The 22,539-nt window shown below is 56.6% G+C and overlaps 1 protein-coding gene across 11 annotated transcripts in view; it reads left to right on the forward strand.

Moving 5' to 3' along the window:
* Positions 1-22,539, forward strand: part of ABLIM2 (actin binding LIM protein family member 2) — a 133,841-nt gene that overhangs the window by 93,915 nt on the left and 17,387 nt on the right. For 7 of the 11 annotated variants that reach the window (XM_059380171.1, XM_059380193.1, XM_059380187.1 and 4 more), the window contains 4 exons: positions 3,937-4,038; positions 4,495-4,548; positions 10,665-10,717; positions 11,354-11,492. In XM_059380171.1, the coding sequence (XP_059236154.1) occupies positions 3,937-4,038; positions 4,495-4,548; positions 10,665-10,717; positions 11,354-11,492 (348 nt within the window). The remainder of the gene's footprint in view (positions 1-3,936; positions 4,039-4,494; positions 4,549-10,664; positions 10,718-11,353; positions 11,493-22,539) is intronic. The other 4 variants (XM_059380226.1, XM_059380242.1, XM_059380234.1 and 1 more) reach the window with 1 other exon arrangement.

Below are 22,539 nucleotides of genomic sequence, written 5' to 3' on the forward strand. Positions count from 1 at the left end.
AGAGCCGTGTTGCCATTGGGCCTCTCCTGATGGCATCCTTCACATCTTTAGTTCCTCCAGGTGGATATTATTCTCTGAATGCTGCTGTGGGGGGAGGGTTCCCCAAGGAGAGGCTTGCCCTCACCCCAGCCCTCACCTGCCTGACCCAGCTAATTGCTGACAGGGGTCCCTTGCTTTCCTCCTCTCTCCTCAATGGACCCCCACCCCAGACACACCTTCCTCCCACCATGTCTCAGTGCCCAAGCCCCCCCCCCACCACCAAGACAGGCAGCCTCTGTGTTGGTGGCAGTCATTTGCACTTTAGTATGAATTACAGACCTGAGGATGTTTCCTGAGGCAGCGTAAGGTTTAAGCCTGGCCTCTCACCTGTTAAGGAGCAGGCAGGTATGGAGGGTCAAGGGGAGATGGTGTTGCCGGGACCCCTTCGCTGGGCAGGTGCCGCTTACTGACCAGCGACCTCCCTCCGCCATGGTGGGAGGCGACAGGACCAGAGGGATAGGGCTGCCGGGGCAGAGCCTCAGGTCAGGGCCAGCTTCCCACCCACTCGTGGTGCCCCAGAGGCAGCTCTTTATCTGGCCCTAGTCCCGGGGCCATGCACTATACTGGGTGGTTGTGGTCAAGGCTCAGACAGCCCGCAGAGAGGCGCTGCACACGTGAGAACCCACGCAGGGCTCACTCATCATCCTTAACATGCCCTTGTATGTGGACCGGAGCTGGCTTTGCTTTTGGCCTCTTTGAGAGGACTTGGCAGGAGCCGACCCAAGGCAAAGCTGGGATGATTGAAGAGCAGAATGAGTAATGGGACACTGGACTGTCACCCAGCCAGCGAGATGAGGGCGCACAAGTCCACGCTGACATAGATAAGTGAGCAAATGAATAAATGAAGGAGAAGGGACAAATGTCCCAAGCAAGAGAGCTCCCAGTGACTTATGGGGATGTGCCACTCTCAAGGAAGGCCCCCCCCAAGTGCCCAGGCGTGTGCGGGTCATGGTGACCTCCCCACTAAGGGCACGGCCTGGGAATGCTGGGAGGGTGACGGGGCTGGGAAGACTGGCAAAGCCCACCTCAGCCAGGGGGTCAGGGTCACCATTGCAGTGACCAGTCATGTCGATGGCAGGTGCCCTTGATCTGATGGGATGGGCGGGCACTGTGCCCCCGGGGTCTTCCTCCTGAGAACCCACGATCCCCCACTGATCACGAGAAATAACCAGACCAGTCCTCACAGAGGGATGCCACGTGGAACACCTGCCAGGACTCCTCACGAAAATCATCGCAAATCAGGGATGTCTGAGAAATTGTTGTGGCCCAGAGGAGCTTGGGGAGATGGGACGGCCGCATGTCATGTGATGTCCCGGACAGGATCCTGGGACAGGGAGGGGACGTGAAGGCTGAATGAAGGGTGGCCTTCAGCCAACACCGAGGCAGTAACGCCCACAGTGACGTGAGCTGTTACCCCGTGGAGAGACAGGCAGCAGTGGCTGCTCCAACGGCCTGGAACCCCTGCAGCGTAGACCACTTGCTTCCACTGTGTGGAAGCCACCTGAGCTGCTCCAGAGGCCATGAGAGCCTGGTCCGCAGAGTCCTCTCTTTAAAGTCCAGCTGGGCCCTCCTTGGGTTTCCCTGCATCCGTGGCCACATCTGTGGCTTGGGGTTTTACTGCTGAGGCCCAGGAAGGAAACTGCCCACCCGGGGACCTGGCCCTGGGCACCCCCCTCCCACCCCAGCCCTGTGCCTCCTTCAGAAGGGACCTAGGGAGCCGTGAGTGCTGCGGGGATGCTGTAGGCATTTCTGTGAGCTTCTGGGAGCTGATGTGGGCAAAGCACTGTGGGGCAGGGGCTTGATGTTAGCTGTGTGTTTTATTACGATGAGGTAACCCAGTGAGTCCAGACAGGGGACGTGGCCAGCAGAGGCCTGGATTTCCTAGGGAGGCTTTGCACTGGGCCATGGCCCCAGAAGGGTTGTGACAAGTGGGGGGCATTGCAAAGGGGATTCTTGTGGGGGTGAGGAGGGAAGCTGGGAGGAAGGGATGCCGGGAGAGATGTCTCAGCCTAGGACCATGCCCGGCAGACTTTGGTGATCTCTGTACCCCTGGGTGGCAGGTATGGGTGGGTGTCATGGGCCACTGCTTCTGGGTCTGTGTCCCCAGCTGCCCCTGGGTCTCAGGCCCCATGAGGACCTGCACTGGGGGCACTCCCCCACACAGAGACTGATGCTTGGGCTGTAGGAGGACACAGCACTCTAGGCTTGGGGATTGGGAGGCCAGGAGTCCTGCCATGTATCCCATTGTCTGCAGCCATGTGGGTGGGAGCTGGGTGCATGAGGGCATGTGACTTCTAGGCAGAAGGAAGTGAGCCATTCGAAGCCTCCTGGATTCACCAGGCCGTGTCTGGGGCACACCCGGCTTTGCGCCGACCCCCAGAGTGGGCATCCTCGGCTGTCTCAGAGACTGTGCAAGGAGATTGTTTAAACTTCTGCCGTGTTTCTCCACCCTTGAGCGTGGATACCGTGCAAGCCACCATTGCCAGAAACAATCCGTGATCTGCGGTTCCCTTCATGTGCACATGGGGACGGTTTCCTTCAGGGGCCCAGACATGGCCTGAAGGCTCCTGCCCCTCAGGGAACTGCAGGAAGGAGCCTGGACCAGTGTGGGGCCCTGGAAGGGTTGACCCTGCAGGGAGGCCATGGCTCAGAGGAAGGCAGGGTTCACGTGGCGATGCAGGGCTGGGAGTTCCATCAGCACTCACGGGCGGAATTGGCCCCTAGCACAGGAGGATGGATGTTCTGAGCTGTGGTCAACAGCCCCGTTTGTGGTCTCAGCCCAATTTGGACTGCGGATGGGGGCTTGCTCGGGCTGGGTGCCCTTTTCTGCCCCTACGTGCCCTCCCGGGTTCCCGGTGCACCCGACGCAGGCAAGAGTGCGCTCTGAGCACATGTCTAGACCCAAGGGAGGGCTGTTTCCTTGCTGGGTCAGCTCAGGGCCCTGCCGCTTGGAACAGCTGCAGCTCGCAGGGACTCCTTCCAAGCCAGGAGGACCCCCCCCCCCCCTTTGCCAGACTATGATCCAAGGTAGCAGAGGGTTTCCTGAGGCTGAGGGGAGAGGAAACGAGGCGTGCCTCAGGAGTGTCTTGCTAAAATGAATCGTAAACCTCACCATCCAAAGTGTTTGATGCCCATCGCATTCTGTCTATCATGTCGTTCCTTAAATAGGTATGTGTAGGGCATGGGGCGGGAAGGTCACCCGGGAGACTACTAAATTTGTGACTTGATAATCCAACCTTGTTCAGAAACAGGAATTACAAATCCAGATGGGATGAGAAATTGGAGCCAGAATCGGAGAATTCCTTTCATTGAATTTGCCAAAAGTAGAAAGCTACTATTTAGGAGCCTAGCAGCTAATGAATACCAACTTGTTCTTATTCTCTAGCTGGTAAAATTTTAGTCAGTGGCCCTTAGGGACTGATTTTGTAAACCTATTCTGAATGACTGATTTGCAGATCCTCAAGAAAGTGGCATCTTTTTTACGCAAGGATACGGAGGGAGGGGAGCTTTCGTTTTTGGTGAATTTGCCATTTGCTGGATTCAAGCTCCGGTCGGGGCTCAACGGCAAACCAGCTGTGCACCCCGAGGAGAGTGGGGGTCAGCCCAGAGCCCAGCCCACCTTCCCGTGAACTGGCAACCACAGGACCTTTGCTCTTGGAGCCACTAGTGCTTGCAAATTGGGCCATTTGAAAGGGTCCACTCGAGGTTGGATTAACAAGCCTTGGGGTCCAGTCTGGAAGTGTCGACAGGGGGCCGCTCCCTTCCCTGGGTAGAGCGTCTGTGGGGCTCCACCAGTCAGGGGAGACGGGCTTCCTGGGAACCAGCATTCCTACTTGACCTACTTTCCTCTGCCTTCCCCTTCCTCCCTTCCGCCTGTCTTTGCTCTTCCGTCTGGAGGCAGTGAAAGTGGTCGGAGCACCCCCAGCCTCTCGGTGCTCTCAGACAGCAAGCCTCCCCCCTGCACCTACCAGCAGGCGCCTCGCCATTTCCACGTCCCAGGTAGGAACCCAGGACACGTCGTTGGGTTTGCCACGCAGAGCCCCCGATTGTACGGAATTGCTATGACTCCCGAGCCTCTCGACCACCCCCTCCCCCAATTCTGAGGGTTTGCATGTCCCCGTAGTCCCCCTCCTGGTGTGCGTTGGAGTTTCCCCTAAAGCCACACAAACACCAGGGAGCCCCTTTGGCCCTCCTGGGAATGTGCTGGAGAGAAGGCTCTGTCTGACCGGCTGCCCACTCTCAGCGGCCTCCCTCCCCGCTCCCCTTGAATTAGGTTCTGGCTTCGGGCTGGGCCTGGGGAATGCTTGGTCTGAGGCGTGGGTCCCAGGAGTCAGTCCCTGTGAGCCTCTCTGGCCGTGTGGAATCTGGTGGCTGATGGCTGCTTTGGAGAAGCAGCGGAATGGAAACCAGTGTGCTCGCTCACCCCGCTCTTCTTTTCTCTCTCTTCTTTCCCAGACACGGGCGTAAAAGATAACATCTATAGGAAACCCCCTATCTACAAACAGCATGGTACAGTCGGATTTCCTCTGCTGCCGTGTGTTCCCTGCATGCCTGTTGCCACCCCCTTTGCTTCTGGATGCTTCCTTTTGCTGTGTTCTGAGCGGGGATGGGGAGGCACCGCGGGTAGCCTGAGTAAGAAGGATAGGTTGGCAAGAGGCTCCCAGAAGCCTCTGCGTCAGAGCCCGCAGAGGGCAACTCTGAGTCTAGACCGTTCCGTGTGCTCTAAAGCCGAGGCGAGCCCATGTCCGTGGGCTTGGGTTGGGAGTTCCTCAGCGACAGCGGGTTCCCAGGGTTTCCGTAATGCCCCTTGGAGGGAGGCAGTCAGGCTGACATCAACCGAGGTGCTCGGGGACAAGGCTTCCTGGACCCCAATGCAACCCAGCCAGGGTTTTGGAAAACAGAACAAACTAGGTGTAGTCATTCGGTCCTGGGTTTTAGGACTTTCTGAGGAGGGAGTGAATAGCGAGCCAGTAGTCAGGGAGTCTGTCGCATCAGCGAGTATGGGCTGGGCAGGTCTGGCAGGGAGGGGATTTCTTAGACCCTGGTTTGCCTCTCCAAGGTGACTGCCCACCTCCGCTCCACCATATCGGCCTGGGACAGGGGCTTGGGCAGCAGGTGGCTGGAACCGCGGAGCAGGAGCCAGAAGGCTCCGGGTCTCCCTCTGTTTCTTGATGGAATTTCTGGGTGATTTGGGGCGTGGGGCTTCACCATCCTGAGCCTCTGTTTCCTTTTCTGCGAAATGGGACTGACCCATCTACCCTGTCCTCTTCACAGGCTGGTTATGGACCAAATGAAATAATGAACGTGGAAATAGGCTCTAATCTGTGAAGTGCTGTGCATATGATGGGGGGAGGGGAAGAGGGATTCCCGTATTTAAAGTTCTTGTCTGGAGGCACCCACAGAAAACAGCCACGTCCCCCATCCACAACCGCAGCACTGTTAACGTGCAATCCTATAAAAGCATGCTTTCTGTGACTTACTGATCCATCGGTGGTCTGATTATACAAACAGGATTTCTGGTTTTCCCTTGAGGGCAGTAGGCCCTATGCCTTATGCATTTCTTCCTCGTCCTAGGAAAGAAAGGAATGAATTAAACTCTTGGATTCCCAGAAAGCAGTGACCTTTACCATTCCCACTCACCTGGGGAAGCTTGGAGCTCAGATGTTATGGAGAGATCAGAGAGGGGTGGGCTGGTGAGACCCTAGGGCCCTTAGAGATTGTCCAGACTAGCCCCTTATTGTTACGAGTGGGGAGACCGAGGCCCAGCTGAAGGAAGGAGCAGCTGCATTGAAGGCTGTCTTACCACCATGGTGGCCGTGTTCACGCCTGTGTGGGAAGGTGTGTTTCCTGTGCTTGTCACAGTGGTGTTGGCTGACTTGGCCTTTTATTAACCTCATAGAATTCACACACGTTGTATAGGAGGGGCCATCCTCTCAGGAAGCAGAGGAAGCAGTAAATCAGATCATGAAATCACTCGGCAGGCTCTGAACTGGCCAGATCTAAGACAAAGAGCTTCCAGCCCCAAGTTCTTTGACTAACTAAATCGTCCCCTGGATAGACATTTTATTTTACATTATCAGCGTGAATCCTTGTGTTGTTGCTTTTAACCTGGATACGGAGGCCTGTCCCATCCAAAGGCAAGGGAATCCTGCATGGCTGAACGCTGAGCAACGACCCAGGCCCATTTATCGTTTCAGCAATCTGGAGTCCTGATTCTTTTAGCAAATATACTTTCCATTGTGCCTGCTCTCCACCCAGCATCCAGCCACAGCCGGGGGGTAAACACGACCACAACCCATCCCTTCGAGAATGGGAATGGGCTGTGCAAGGGGCTCAGCACGTGTGTGTTCTGTCCTTCCCGGGGTGTCCTCAGGGAACTTTCCAGAAATAATGTTTGTGTTAGGATGTCTCTGGCCCCTGATATATTTGAGATGTTTTGCTTTTACAAGATTTCTTTCCCCCATTCCGGGCGGAACACGTCCTGTCAGAAGTGTGTATGTGTGTGCACACGCACGTGTGAGCATGCATGTGCAAGCATGTGTGTGTTGTGAGACCGTGCATGTGTAAGTGTGTTTGTGTAGAAGATCATGTGTGCGCAATGTGTGAGAACATGCATGAGTGTGAGCATGTGAGAGTGTGTGTATGCATGTGAGATCATGCATGTGTATGAGATCATGCATGTGTGAGTGGGAGTCTGTGTGAGAGCAGGGATGGGGGAACATGCGTGTGTGCAAGTGCGTGAGTGTGTGTGAGCATGTGTTTATAAGCATGCGTGTGAGCACACGTGTGAGCATGTGTGGGTGTGTGTGAGCACATGTGAACATTGTGTGTGAGCATGCATGTGCTTGTGTACGCGTGCACACACACACACACTCAGTAAAGTCACCGCCCTGTTGTTTCTCGGGGAGAGACTCCAGAAACTTTTACGCTGATGTCCACCTGTCTTGAGATTGTGCGGGAAAAGATGTCGCATTACTGAACCATTAACTAATTGAAGATAATACGCCCAACCAGTTTAAAAAGCATAGTATCTAATTAATTCATTTATTTTCCAAAGCCCCATCTCCAACTCACACACAGTTCTTAATCGGCATCACTCTTTTCTGGTGCCTGCATCCCGTTCCCGTGCTGGGGACATGAGCTCCAGCAGTGAGGTAGCCCGGCCTCATGGTGGGGCACTAGTGTGGAGGACACGGGGGTCCTCACCTGAGCAGCTGCTGCAAGGACACCCCTATTCTGTGCTGGCGCTCGACAGCTGCCAGCATGTCCCCTGCCGGCCTGCTCTGGGTTCGGTACCCCTGCGGATGAGGAGCCCAAGGCTGGGGCTGAGAAGTGGCCGCTCTGAGCTCCACTGGGGCTTGTCCACCCGACCCCCAGCCCCTGACCCTTCTGCTCTCGCTGTACAGCATTTAGGGCCCAACAGTATGCCTTGTACGATATTAGTTCCAGTCTGCTTCTTTATGATTTAATGGCTTTTTGAAAAAGTAGTAAGAGAAAAAAGGAAGAAAGGAAGCAAGAGGAAATGAATGGGAAATTGAAAACGGTGAGGGGCAGGACAGGACGGGAGTGGAAGAGCTCTTTCCTGCATAGTCAGGGGCAGACATGGAATAGGCAGGGAGCGGCGGGACGCAGAGTGCACATGGAACTGGGGTATGGTGGTGCTTCCGAGCCGGCTGCAGGTGCTCACAGCGGGGGGCCCCCTGATGTTGGTGAAGCAGGTGTGGCTCCCGCCACAGCCACTCCCCATCTCCTCCCTGAGAGTGGGTTTGAGGCTGCCTTGCCATCAGGTTTTGTCGGAGTTGGCTGAGGCGCCTCTGATGTGGGGGCGCAGAGCAGGAACATGCCAGTAGTAGGTCCCCTCAAGAGAGGGATGCTATGCTAGGTTCAGACTGCTCAAAAGGGATTCCAGGGAAAACCAGAACCCCTCCCCCCACACCAGCCAGAAAGCTGTGTCCGGTTGCAGGGACAGGGCAATAGCTGTGTCATTGGTAAGCAAAAGGCAGCTTGGCAGCAACAGCCGTAGGAGTGGATGCCAGGGCCCTGGAGGCCAGAGAGGGCAGCTCAGCCCTGCACCTGCTTCCGCCTGCTAGCGTAGGGGTGCTCTCTCCGTCCTCCCCTGCAAATTCATCAGTACGTGCTCCCTGATGTAAGACAGGAAGCAACCACCTCTCACGGACTCTCTGGGATTCCTCTCTGGTGGGGTATAGTCTCATCTTGGCTTTGGGGTCCTGTCTTGGGACAGGAGGAAAGGGGAAGGCAGGTGGGTTGTGGGTCCAGAAAGAACATCAGAGGCCAGCCAGTCTCCTGGGGATGCCCCCAAAAGAGGTCCCCCAGGGCTCTCCCTGAAGGGCTCCTCGTGGCAAACACATTCCAGGCTCAGAGGTACAGCCTTGTTTGCTGGACCAGACATACTCAGGCCAGTTTCCTGGGTCGTCCTGAATCGATCTGTCTTCTCCCAACTCTCTGAAATGCCAGGCTCCCAGCTCGCCTCAAGGCTGTTCTCTGTTCATTCCTCGTTTATCAGACCTAGGTCCCCCAATGTGTTACAGCATCTACAGGCATTACCCCGCGGGAGCCTCGCAACTCAGAGCAGGGGCGGGTGGTGGGCGTCATTTGCCCATTTTACAGATCAGGAAACTGAGGCTCAGAGCTGTTCAGGAGGCAGGCTGCAAATAATACCAAGTGCCGAATGCCTGTATTTTCCTACCCCTGCTCCCACATCTGGGCATCTGTTGCGTGTGCCATGGGGCTGGCATGTTTGGCCTTTGGAGAGCCCTTGGTGATTGGGGGAAGAACATTTGCAGAGGAAACGTGCTCAATCCTGGTGGGATAGCTTCCTTATCAGGTGGGGGGGGGGGCATTTCTTGAGCCCCGAGGTCTCTCTGCCGCCATAAGTGTCTGACCCAACTGGTCACCCACAGCTGTGTGAAGTGCTCGAACCCAGGGTGGCCTCTGGGCCCTGTGACCCAGAGGGCTGGGATTTCATATTCCAAAGAGCCCTTTGTTGTCTTAGTATTTGTAAATTGGCCCCACAGTAGTGGTCCATTTGGGGGCCACTAAGGGCTCCTCAGGGGTGCACCCACTGACTCCCACCAGCACTCCGAGCCTGAGAGGCTCCTCTGGGTTGGACAGTGGCTGTGCTCTGCATCTCCAAGCCCCCACTGGCCTGATCATCCCCAGAGCTTGCTGGGCGGTCGCCAAGGGTCACAGTGAATGTATAACCAGATGCTCAGGGCTCTGCTGCCTGGCGACCACCATTGTCTGTGTGACGGGTGAGCCTGGGGCAGTGGACACGCATCCGTCCTGCCCGTGCCTCTGTCCATCACAACACCCCTTGCGCAGTCTCCCTGTAATGTTGCCTCTGCCCATGGAGAGAGCAGGGTTTTTATTTTCACACTGGAAAAATCATGGTCTCTCCTGGAAGAAGGAGAAAGAGCCATCAGGAGTAACAAAATGTCCACATATCCAGAACACTCTTCAACTGTGACCTTATCTTGTCAAGGTCCTGTAGCCCAATCCCCAATTTCCAAGCTCTCGGGCCTGATGTCAGTCTTGTCCTTGGTGGTGCACAAGGCAGGGTGTTCCAAAAGGCTCGAAGGTCCAAGCCCTCCGCAGGCTGCAGGTAAGAAGCCCACCCCTGGCATGTCCTTACCGTGGCCTCAGTCTCTGTGATGGGTGGGGAAAGGGCCCAGGGTCTTCCTTCCATTGTTCCATGCACGGGGTCCATGGCTTTGTACAGGAATTGCTCACATGGGTGCTGAGTGCCGTCATATGCCCTTCGTGTGATGGGCTTGATCGTACTGGCTTGGGAATAACGTCAGCCCCTCGGGGTGACCACCCCACCCCCGCCACCAAAAAATATGCCAGTGGAGTCTATAAAAGGTGGACTTCTCTGCCCTAGATAGCATTCTTGGGGGGCATAGCAGGGTAAAGTGAGCTTTTGCTCCTTCCAGTCCCTGAGGTTACCTCTGGCTGTGGATCGTACCTCCTTTCTGTCTCTTCATGGACTTTTTCAGTGGCAGAGCTCACTGACCTTTCTGTTTTGTGGGCAGCAGGCAGTGAGGGGGGCAAATGGATACATTGGAGAGAGCATCCTGAGTTCATAGGTCAGCCTCTGCCAGCAGCCCCGTGCATAGCCTTCAGCAAGGCCTGTCGTGTCTCTGAGCCTCAGTCTCCCGATTTGAGAACAGGGTGGTGTGGGGATCAGCAGGGGTGCACTCAGCTGAGCCAGACCCAGCAGGCACTGGAGACCAAGCCCTCCTGATCCTTTGGAGTTCGACTAGAAGAGTAGAGCATGTGTTCTTAAAGATCCCAAGCTCCTAAACACATGGTGTGATCTCAGGGCAGGGGGATTGGGGGAGCTGGCGTTTTACGACTGCATCACTTCGCACACCTGCTCTCGGTTTGAAGACCCGTCCTGAGAGAGGGTGCATGGCCACCGCCTGCGGGGCTCCCGTGGGATGCTTCCCTGGCGCGTCCCACTCCCTGGCCCTGCAAAAGCTCTTGTCCTGTTGACCTTGGCTTGATTCCTTTCTGTTTCTGAGCACGATGGGAAGCGGGAACCATGGTGGGCAATGCCCAGGGAGCTGGTGTATCCCCTTGACGGGCCGCCTCTTCCCTTCCAGCCGCCAGGCGACCGGATGGTGAGGATGGAATCTTCGATCAGGATAACAGGAAGGTAAATTCGGGGGCAGGTCTGGTGGAGCACAGCCTTGCCCAGAGGCAGGCTGGTTCTGGGGAGGGTTCCCTAGCCGAAAGTTCAGGCTCCCCAGCTTGCATTCTGCTCTGGAGGGACCCCACAGGGCCCCACGCAGCAAGGACCAGATTTCAGAGGTATCCCCCACCACCACCTCCTCCCGCTGTCCTCCTTCCGCGCCCCTATAACCCAGTTCTGGCTCTATCACGGAGGCATGTCTGAAAAGACAGGAAAATTAGTCCAAGGGCATTCCGGGGGTATCTGGGGTGCTGGCTTGAGAACAGGCTGGACAGAGTTTCCCAGTAAAAGGTCCGAAGGTCAAGAGTGAGGCCCCGGGGCTGGGCGGCCCTGCTGGGAAAGCAGCTGGAGGCAGTGCAGAGGCATGGGTGTACCTCTATGGGCGGGGTTTGGCCCCAAAGTCTCCCCATCCTGGCTCCAGGGAGGACAAGGGCCCCTGTCTTGTCTTAAAGGGAGGGAGGTGTGTATGGCTCCCCCACGTGCCCCCAGAAGAAGCCCTTTGGGTCCCTGAGCTGCCTGACCCCATTTCCTTGTCTGTAACGCGGTCAGTCCCATTGCCGATGGCCTCAGCATTCACGTGGCTTTTTCCTCCCTCCGCAGAAGACCAGCTGGCTGATTCTCAAGGGGGATGCAGACACTAGGACTAACTCTCCAGACCTAGACAGCCAGTCTTTGTCCCACAGTAGTGGGACCGATAGAGACCCTCTCCAGACAATGCAAGGGGACAACTTTTACTCACGTGAGTGGTTCTTCTGAGCAAGGAGCTGTAACTGGGGCATGAGAGGCCTCGTAGCAAGGGGCCCCACAGGCTCGAACCCATCCCCCAGACCTGAACCTTGCTCATTAAGAAAGCTAAGGAACAAACCAGGTAGGAGAGCAGACTCCCTTTCTGCATGAGTTCCCCCTTGACATGTTTAGCTCACGTGTCGCCCATGGGCATGTCTCCTGGAACCCTCCAGAGCTGGAGACAGCCCAGAAAGCTGAATGGGGCTCCTGGGGTCTATTGCGAAGGAGGCTGCCGGGCTGGAAAGTGGGGGCCCGTTTCCCTCCAGAGCAGATGTAAAGCATGGTCTAGGCGGGTGAGTCCAGACTGGGAGTCGACAACAGGCACAGCCTCCCGGCACTCGGCCTGAGCAAGGCACCGGGGAACGGGGACACCCCGTCTGCAGGGAGTCCGGGACATGTGACCGCTGCTGGACTCTGGGGGTCGGGAGGGCTAAATGAGGAGGGGTTTTCAGACGGAGGGCTACGCTCTACATAGGGTCCTAGAATTGTATGCTGGCGGTGAAGGACACAGCCAGCTGCGGTGTGATGCCCTCAGGAGATCCGGACGGCGTGTCTGGGTCCCCGCGGGTGGTTTCCTGTGGGCACGCGTGAGGCTGAGCTGGGACACGGAGGGCGGATGCGGGTGTGAGGAGGCAGAGCGCGGGGGCCGACATGGCTGTGAGACGGGCCCGAGCGCAGATCTGGGCTCGTCCCCTGACGGGCTGTGGGACCCTGGGCTGTGACCCCACCGGTGGGCCTCCTCCATCCCACCTGTCTGCCTGGCCAGGTCAGTAGAGACCAGAGGAGGTGACACGTGTGGGCGCTCTGCCTGGCCCATAGTAGATGCTCAGCAAACAGACTGCCATTGTCATTCCTATCCTCGTGACTCCGAAGTGTGACTGTCTTACACACACACGCCAGTGTTCTGTGGGAAGAGGGAAGGGCGGCCCGGGCACTGCCATTTGTTGAAGAAGAGCTCGAAGCCAAACGAAGGTGCCTTGTTTTGTGTGATCTTTGCGAGCAGACATCAGGAGCCCCATGCCTCTGGTCCCTCCAAGGGTGCAGCGCTCTAGATGGGGGCTCTCCGGGCCGCTGTCTGGGTGGGTTCCACCCCAGGAAGGCCACGTCAGAGCAGTCCCCCCAGAGCGACTCGTTCAAGGTTGTGGTGAGCATGTCCTGCCAGGGCAGGTGCCGGGAGGGATACGACGGGCTGCCCATCCCACCTGCAGGCAGGTCACAGCGAGGACCAGCCCAGCAGCGGCCGTCCGGCCCCGGGATCTTCTCTGCTCCCAGGCACCCACGGCCCTGGGCACTACAGGACTTGATTGTGGGCCTTGCTGCTCCACGGTCGCTTTCCCGATGGCAGTGGCTTTGGAAGGTGGTGGGCTCCTGTTGCGCCAGCCCCCCAGCACCTGCACAGCCTCCCGTGCCTGGGTGGGGTGTCCTGTTACCCATGAGGCCCAGGAGCTCTCAGGAAGTGAGCGTCTGGGGACCTCAGGGTGGACTTTTGTGGTCTCCTGTCCTCCCCTTGTGGGGTGGTGCTCAGACTCCCACCTCCCACTGACTCAGGGATCCCCACTCATGTCCACAGCCCATCTGCAGGAGGGAGCTACCACGTGATGAGAAGCCTGGCCAGCTCCCTCTCCCCATGCTGCTGGCCTGCCCTGTCCCCATGCACAGTCTCCTCGCCCGCATGTGCTGGGATCAGGGGTCCCCAGGTTGTCCCAGGAGCCCTGTAGGTGGGAGACCCCCCACGAGGCCCCGAGGCTGTGCACACACCATTTTGACTGGCCAGTCACACACCTGCAAGGTCTTGCTTCAGCTCCGTCCCCTTGCCCTCACTGTCATTCCCGTCACTGGCAGCACAGCAGTCACAGGTTGGGGTCCCAGTGCTTCTCACCCAGGGCACACCGGGCCGGAAGGAAGCACCTTGCGTGTGCTAAAATCCATGCTCTAACCGGGGAGACCCCTCCACAGTACAAATAACGCACGTGTGTGCGTGTGCATGGCCTTCCCCTTCATGGACACTTGCTTAGGGCAATTATGACAGCACTGTTCTCCACTTTCCACGGCGTTCCGATGCCAGTTCTGCTGAGCGGGGAACCCAGCATGCATTGCTGCAGCCATGCCTTCACCTCTGCCCTGAAGACCTTGCCTGCTTTCCCGATGGGCATGGGAGCAGCAGCCAACACGCGGGCTGCTGGTCCTGCCTCCATCACGCGTGCCTTGCCGCGTGCCCGCCTGCTGAGAACTTGGGGCGGGAAGGGCAGCAGCATTCCCCAACGGGGGGCTGCATACCCTCTCTCCTCTTTCCTCAGGGCTCCCTCCCCTCTAGTGAGCCCAGGGACACCAGTTCCATTCGGAAACAAGCGTCACTGAGCAGGGCCCTTGCACGCGGCAAGGCACGCCCGCACCCGCGTCCCCGGGGCCACCCATCTGTCGCGCGCCCCAGGAAGGTAGGACTGCGACTCTCAACACAGTGGACGCTCAGTAAATGTTTGTTGAGTTGAGATGCGCTACATTCAACGGGTATTTACTGAGCCCCCACTCTGTGCCAGACGCTGAGTGGGGCGCCGAGACAACCAGAGCTGCCCCTGCCCCCGGAGAAGCATGCAGGGAGCTGAGCGAGGCAGAGACGCCAACGGGAGCGAACACCGTGCACCCCCCACCCTGCGCCTCCCCCTGGGGCCTCTGTGGGCTGATGGGGCGGAGACGTGGCTCACCCCATTTGCAACCCCATCAGCGCATCTCACCCGGGACTGCATTCACCCTTCGCTCACACATCCATCCCACCCCAGATGTTTACTGAGCACCTGCTACGTGCTGGACACAGGGCTAGGCAGAGAGGCAGGTGTGAGTGTGGTCCAGTCCCCGCTCCCCAGTGGAGAAGCAGGTGCTTGGGCAGCAGTGACAAGCCAGTGTGACGCCCTTCTTTCGGGCCCACTGCCACCTCTGCCTCTGAAGAGGGTCTTCCAGAAATACACGTCATGTTACAGACGACTGTTCTCCCTTATCCTACACCTTGTCCCTTAACGGGGCTGAGTGCATAACAGACTGTGTTCCCCACTGGCCTGGCTTCTACACAGGGAAGGGCTGACATTGGATTTTTGTTATGCAAATGGGGTCTTGAGCCTTTTGGGAGGAGATTCACTGTCCCAAGAAGAACACAAGGGGATGGAGGTCCCCATCCCCTGAAGACAAAGGCCCGGCTGGTGGGGGAACCCCATCCAGAGGACTCAGTGATCCCCTAGAAAGAGCCTGGGGCTTCTGAAGATGCAGGCCCTTTCTCAGGCACCAGAACAGGAGAGGAATGGAGGAGGGGGGTTGGGTGGGAAGAGCTCTGCTTTGGAAACTGAGGCAGCCAGATGGTGGTCCCACGGCTTTGGCATTTGTGTCTCCTTCTGTGTGTCCCTCCTGTGGAGTCCTGTGTCTGATGGGACATGCTTGTTTTCACCTGCTGCTTGTCACTGCCAGGGGCCTGGCTTGGGGCCGGGCTCAGGGTCGCTCCCTCCCAGGGAGGGCTCGCTGGGCATGAAGCTTGATCAGAAATGGCCTGTTCCCTGTCATTCCCCTGGAGTGGTGGCAAAATTGTTCCCCCATTTCCTTGTCCACGAGTGAAAGAACGAGACACTGAAATTTGCTGTGTGCCGATCTCTGAGATTAGCCTGTGGTCAGCTGGACATCTGGTGGGTAGGTCTCCCCGGCAGCCTCAAGGGCTAGAATCCACCAATGGCAGGACTGGAGAAACCCGTCAGTGCCTTCTCCTCCTTGACAGGTATGACAAGGCCCTACCCTCAGCAGATACCTTCCAAGCATCTTCAGTGTTACGGCACGCCGCGGGTGTTGGGGTTCGTGCCAAGGACGTCATCCCCTGCCCCATGGGCCTGTGTGCTAGCAGGACGGGGGCTGAGACCAGAACAAAGTTAGGGAGTATGCATCAGTGCCCCACAGGTGAGGAGGTCAGGAGGTGCTGGGGGCAGTTTTCAGTATAGTCAGGTGAGGAAGACTGAACAAGACTCGACAGGGGCATAGGCTCGAACACTGAGTCTGCTCGGGGGAAGCCTGGTGGGCTTGAAGGCCGACGCGGGGCCCTGTGTGGTAGGGGTGAAGGCGGCAGTGGGCACGGGACTGGGTCACCTGTGAAAGACTCCAGCCTGGCATCCAAGTGGCGACATGGCCCCAGAGAGATCTCTGCAGAGCCCTGACCTCGGCTGATGCAGGTTTCAACAGGCCTGAGTAGGAAAACGAAAGACCATGGGGGGAGATTGCCATCAGCCAGGTTGGGGGACAGTGTCCTGGGGGGGTGTCCTAGAGGGGTGTCCAAGGGGGAGATATCTTAAAAGGATGTCCCAACAGGGTGTCCCTGGGAAGAGTGTCCTATGACAAGGGTGTCCTGAGGGGTTGCTTTGGTAGGGGGTACCCTGGAGGGCTGCTAGGGGGAGGTGTCCTTGGGGGATATTCTAAACAGCACGAATAGCATGTCCAAGCATATGCCAAGGCAAGAAGTAGGGTGGCCACTTGGGCAACAGGAAGGCAAGGGGTGGCAGAAGAGGGACTAGCCAGAACCCAGCTGGTCTGTGGACAGGGCTAAGAAGCTGCTCTGTCTGCCGGGAATGGTCAGTGGTGAGCGGGAAAATGAGATGGACTATTTTTCGTATTTAAAACAAAGACAGGCAGCTTCACAGAGGATAGACTGGAGGCTGCTGGGCCAAGCACAAGAGATTGGGGTGGGGTGTCCCCATAAGCAGCAGGGGGCCCCCTAAGGGATCTGAGTGGCAAGACCACATGTGAGCCATTAGGGATACGTGGTGGGGACAGAATCGGGAATGACATGGGCCATTTCTGGTTCAGGTAGATGGAGGCACCTTTATTCAGAGGTAAGGAAAGAATAGGGCGGTTCTCTGTGTGGAGTCAGGAGACTGGACGTCCAGGCCGAGCTGCCCAGAGCTGGATGGATGGACGGGGAGCAGAGTCCCTGCAGGTCCTCAACTCCCAGATGCAAGTGGGTAACCTTTGAAAGCGGGATTTTCTTCCTGATAAACATCCTGAGCTTGTGTCACTTTCTGCAAAGTGAGGCCTAAAGAAGGTGCAATTCTCTGGGTCCATTCCTAGCTTACTCTTAGTCCTCTTCTCCCCCATTTCCTGTCTTGGCCAAATGCTGCAGGAGAGGGGAGATCAAGAGTGGGCGAGGTGCTGTGCTGTGTTGGGGCAGGAAGGGTCCCAGAAGATCTGCAGGGGATGGAGAGAGTCAGGGCTAGGGGAGAGGGTCAGGGCTGGGCCTCCAGGTTGGCACCCTGGAGTTCATCAGGTAGTTAGCTTACCTGGTGCACAGACTCCTAGGGAGGGCATAGCCAGCCAGGCCATTCTTCAAGACTGTGGTCTCTCACTGGAGGGACAGACTGCTCTCTGCCCCTGCTTCTGGCCAGCTCATGGAGAGAGCAGTGAGCACTCCAGAGATCAGGGACGGGACCCTGGCCCAGATAACAGTGTTGGCCTCTCATGGGAGAGACCACCCCCGGTTGTGAAAGTGGGGCATCCTTGGGCAAAGCCTACTGCCATTTGATGGGGAAATTTTAGCAAAATTCTCTGTGTCCCCTGTTTCCAGCAGGCTTATCCTCTGGGACTGGACAGGGTGTGGCCTCTGATTTTTTGTGGGCAGGGACCCAAGCTACAGGTGATGCAGAGTTTGGGGAAAGAAGCCAATGTTTCAGCTCCGCCCACCCCCCCCCTGCTCTCCTCCAAATTTGTGTTGGGGTCTTGAGACACCCATCCAACTGGAAGCTCTCTCTAGTCCCTCAACCCAGGCCAGGGGCTCTTTATAACCCTGTGTCCTTTCTTCCCTGTGGACTGTTCGCCCTTGGGGAGTGGGGTGCTAGGAGGATGCCCCTGGGCTTCCCTCACTTGCATGGGGCAGCTTCTTGGTGAGTGCTCCCCAGAGCACTGGGCGGACCTGGGCCTTCCCAGAGCAGCACCGTCTTCCCTCAGTGGGACGCAGCATTGCTCCTGGTGGGGTGGAGGGGATGACAGTGGCCACTGCTGATGTAGACAGTGACAGTGTCCTCGAGATCACAGGATGGGCCAGCAGAGAGTGCTAGATCTGGGTGCTGGTCCATGGACACTTGAATCTCAGCTTGTCACTTGCTGTGTGACTTTGGGCATTAGAGCAAACTCGTCTGTGTTTAAAATGGCCTCATCTGTAAAAACGGGAATGATCCCATCATGCTGGCAGGAAGCATCAGGGTTTCGGGCTCACCTGTGAGCCCTCGGGCATCCTGTCACCTGAGCCTCGGGGACGTCATGGCAATGCATGGTCAAGACCACAAGCCTAGCTGCCGTGTGCCCGTCTTGCTTGCTTCTGGAAGCCTGGAGCTTGGGTAATCCTCGGGTCTCCTGCTTATAGTCACTCAGAACTGAAGGCCGTTCCAGCCCCCTCCTGGACCCAAACCTCTGCAGGGCCATGTGGCTGCCAAGTTCCACATCCAGGCGTTGGTGGAAGATGTGCCCAGGGAAGGGCCTTCCTGTTCAGTTGTGCACAGGACCTCCCCAGAGATGGTCATGAGATGCTTGTTTCCAGCTGTAGCTGGGCCTCTCCTCGCATGTCCACCAGATCCACTGACCTCTGGCCAGCCAGCACAGAAGAACTACAAGACCCAAGGAGACTCTGCGCAGAATGCTGAGTGCAAGGCTGCCACAGGTGGGCTTCCAAGAGGAGGCGGCAAGGGAGTCTGTTTGCACTGAGTACGGACATGAGGATGGCTGGTGTTCAGCGCTTTGGGGACTGATGAGACTCAAAATTCCCCAGCTGCTGCCCAGTTCCAGGTACGACAGACCTACCATCTCTCTTGTGCACACACACAGCGCACACTCCCACAGCTACCTGCTGCCATCTGACCCACAGGTGCCCAGAAGACACCCACACCTGCAGACCCACACACGCACAGAGCCACTGGTGCAGACAGGATCACTCATTCATGAAGCCAGAAGTCCAAGGCTCTCATTTTATCCTCTGCGGGAGCACACATTGACCTTGAAGGGATCATTATTCTCACGGGGCCTCAGCTTCCTTACCTATAAGAGGAGGTCCCATGGAATGCACAGGCCTAAGAGGGCCAGGGAAAGTCTCTGAATGTGCAAAAGGCCTTTTTAAGCCAGCGGCTCTCAGCCCTGACTGTACTGGGACCTTTAAATGTCACTGGGACCTTTAAAATCTGCTTTAAAATCTACTGATGGCTCCTCCTAGCCCCAGAGAGGCCAAGTTTGATGGGTCAACACGGCAGCTGGGGGGGAGGGGAAGATAGGGGAGTCTCCTCTCTCCCTGCTCATCCATACTAAGTATAACCCCAACACCCCCCCCCCCCCAAAAAAAAAAAAATACAGCAGACAAATTGCAGAAATCTTGAGGGTGGAAAGGGGAAGGTGGGCTGGCTAGGGACCTCAGGACTTGAAGGAAAACACTGGTCCCATGTCTCCCATCTCCCATGCAGCAGCTCTGGGCGGCCAGGTGACATCTTCCTCCCCAGACTGCATGGGTAGGTATGAAGCAAGAGGTCTGGGGCGGCCGGGAGGATGGGCCCAGGAGACTCTCCCCATGGCTGCCATCTCCATGGCTGTCTCCCGAGGTGTCTCCCATCTCCACCTCGGGGCATGAGCAAACGGGGAAGCACACTCCCCCCCCCCCAACCCACGGGCCATCCCAGGAACCCCAGCTGGACTAGGCAGACCAGAAGAGCACATTGATAAGCATTCTGAAAACCACCTTGTCCTCGGAACCACAGGCTGTAATGCACCAGGCCCAGACAGGCAGCAGCTGCTCCAACAGAAGGCTCTTCCAGGATCCAGTGTCCTCTGATGTCATGTCTGGGAGATGATAGAGGACCACACCCTGGACCACACCCTACACCAAGAGCCACTTGCCGATTTGAACCTGCAAAGACAAGTGGCAGATACAATGTTGATAAGAATCGGGTGTTGGGGTTCCCGGACAAGGATGTTTAGGGCAGCCACTCAGAAAATGCTTCAGCAAACAAGTACAAATTCTCTGGAAACACCTGAAATAAAGAAAGGTAACCTCACCAAAGAAATAGACATTACCACCATCCCCCCCTCCGCAAAAAAAGAGAATCAAGTGGAAACTATGAAACTGATAGATAAAATGACCAAAATTAAAAATTCACTGGATGGATTCAGAAACAGCATAGCAGAATACGGCAGAGTGGTCAGCAATCTCGTAGATGGAGCAGCAGAAATGACTCTGTCTGAGCAACAGAGAGAAAACAGCAGGGAGAAACTGAACAGAGCCTCAGAGATCTGGGGGGAAGCATCTCACAGTATAATTCTGAGAGGAGTGAAGACAGCAGGCTGGAAAAAGCATTCAAAGATACGGCTGAGGGATGCCTGGGTGGCTCAGTTTGTTAAGCGGCTGCCTTCAGCTCAGGTCATGATCCTAGCGTCCTGGGATCGAGTCCCACATCAGGCTCCTTGCTTGGCAGGGAGCCTGCTTCTCCCTCTGCCTCTGCCTGCCTCTCTGTCTGCCTGTGCTCGCTCTTTCTCTCTCTCTCTGACAAATAAATAAATAAAATCTTAAAAAAAAACAAAACAAAACAAAAGAAAACCAAAAACAAAGATATGGCTGAACACTTGCCAACAGTGGCCAGAGACCTAAACCTACAGGTTTAAGAAACTTTAAGAATCCCGAGTAGGATGAATCCAAGGCACTTCACGCCCAATCCCGTTACCACGAGAATGGCTGAAATCTGAAAGAGGGTGGCAGGTCTTGAGAGCTGCTGCAACAGAAGACAGACAGATGGACTCCCTGGAGGACAAGGCCACCTGGAGACAGGGGGGTTCTCTGCAGAAGCCACAGGGCCAGAAGGAAGGGCCTATTTCCGTGTGCCAAAGGACGGTCCTGTTAACGCAAATTCTGCATTAAGGGAGCCTATCTTGCGGGAATGAATGGGGAAATTAAGAAATTCTCAAAGGAACACTAAGCATTTTTCACAAGCAGATGTTTAAAGAATCGCAGGCTGCAGGTGTCCAAGCAGAGAGACATGGTAAGAGAAGACTCTGGGCCTCGTAACAGAGAGGACATCTGAAGAGGTAAAAATGGGGCAAATATCATCTACTCTTCTCCTTTCCACAAGGTTCTGAAATCCTGTCTAATGGTTGAAGCATAATTTGTGACATTATGCAATGGGGGCTCCAGGTAGGTAGAAGAGACACCCAGGACAGTTGTCATCACAAAGTCAGGAGAACAGAGTGACCTACTGAAGTAGGGTCTCTGGGCTTTATACAAAGCGGTCAGATGCAGAGACCACAGAGGGCAGCCTGAGCACGGGACCCTGTGACAGCGGTCTGGGTGACAGCAGCACCTCCAGGCATAGGACAGAGGTGAGGGCACTGCTCTTCTCAAGGTCCCCAACCATTGTGTCCATCAGAATGCCCTGGAGGGGTTGTAAACCACAGCACATGGGCCCCCAGCCCTGGGATTCCAAAGCAGGAGGTTGGGGGCAGGCCCTGAGAATTTGCCTCTTTACCCAATTCCAAGGGAGCCTGATGCTGCTGGTCAGGGATCCCACTTTGAGAACCACTGCTCTAGCATCTTTGTGGATCAGGAGCTCCTGTGTCTCAGTGGAGGATCCCTCACATCCTCAACCCCACATCCCTGAGCATGACTGGCTCTGTGTGTAAATTAGGAGGGAGCCCAGGACTGTAAGTTGGGGGCCTTGTCTGGCATCCCGGGGCTGTGTGACCATGGCCGGCCCCCTGATCTGGGCCTCGATTCCCCCTTTGTCGAATGGGAGTCTTCAGAGAGGCTAGGAGGAACAGGGGTGGCACGGCAGGTGTAGTCCCTTGTCCCTCTTCTGTGTCCAGCTCCCCTGCCCCGCTCTTTTCAATGCTGGATTTCATATAAAATCTCTTTGCTAAAAGAAGTTTGAGAACCCTGACCTTGATGTAGCAAAAGACCCTTTCGGACCCACATCCGGGACCTTCTGACAGGCCATGTAGGTGCTAACAAGTACCCACGATAGGTTCCCCAGCTGAGGCATCGCCACCAGTCTTTCCTGGGTCCACACGTGACCCGTGCAGAGTGTCGTCTCAGCCCCCAGAGTTTGTGAGGACTCCCTGAGAGGAAAGGCCTCTGGATGAGCCTCCTTGGGTCCTGGATTGGGTAGGCAGGCAGTTCTGTGCATGGTACCCACCTCAGCTCTGGCCAAGGCTCAGTTCTTGGTCGCATGGATGCACGTGGCCTTGTGAACACCAGGAGACGGGATCTGCCACCTACTGGGGCCAGACTAGCGGCCCCACAGCTCCCACAGTGGGCACTGGGGTTTGGCCCTGTTTGTTATTGCCAGAGCTGATCAGGCTCAGCCCAGTGCTGGGAGCAATGACCCCAGGAGCTTCTCCCAGGAGAGGGAGGTCCTGCCCCTGCAGGGAGCTCAGCTCTGCCGTGCTGCACATATCCTTCCCCTGAGCCAGAAGGCCACAGCAGAGAACCCCCACACCACTCTCTCCAGACACATTGCAGAGGTTAACTGGGAGAGTCAGAGCCCGGGGCCCATGCAGGGCAGCCAGGAATGCGAGTGGTACAGCCGGTTCAACTGTGGGATTCCCGTGGTCTCAGACCCATTCTTTTTTGTTTCAAGAGGAGCCGAACTAGGATTTTAATGTAAAATCCCCCAATGGCAAATAGCTCACGATCATTTAAAAAACTAAAACAGTTCACAATCTTTGGTTGATGGCGGGCCTCCATTTGCTGCCCTGGCACAGGATGGCACAGCCCTTACCACACCCCCCATGGGGAGTCCTTCCTGCTCCTGTCCCCAGCTCTCTGGGTCTGCCGGATGAGGAACTCAGCCTGGGTGACAGGTGATGCCCAGGCCTGAGGCTGCCAGAAAACACAGGTGCCCAAGAGGGTGTCACGGGGTTCCTGGTGTCCTAGGCGGGCTCAGGGGCTTCATGTCCCTGCTGGCTGACTTCCTGGGGATGGAGGTCATGATGGAGGCAGGGCCTCCAGCAGGGGC

This window comes from Mustela nigripes, chromosome 1 (genome assembly GCF_022355385.1).
Source record: "Mustela nigripes isolate SB6536 chromosome 1, MUSNIG.SB6536, whole genome shotgun sequence".
Taxonomy (NCBI): Eukaryota; Metazoa; Chordata; class Mammalia; order Carnivora; family Mustelidae; genus Mustela; species Mustela nigripes.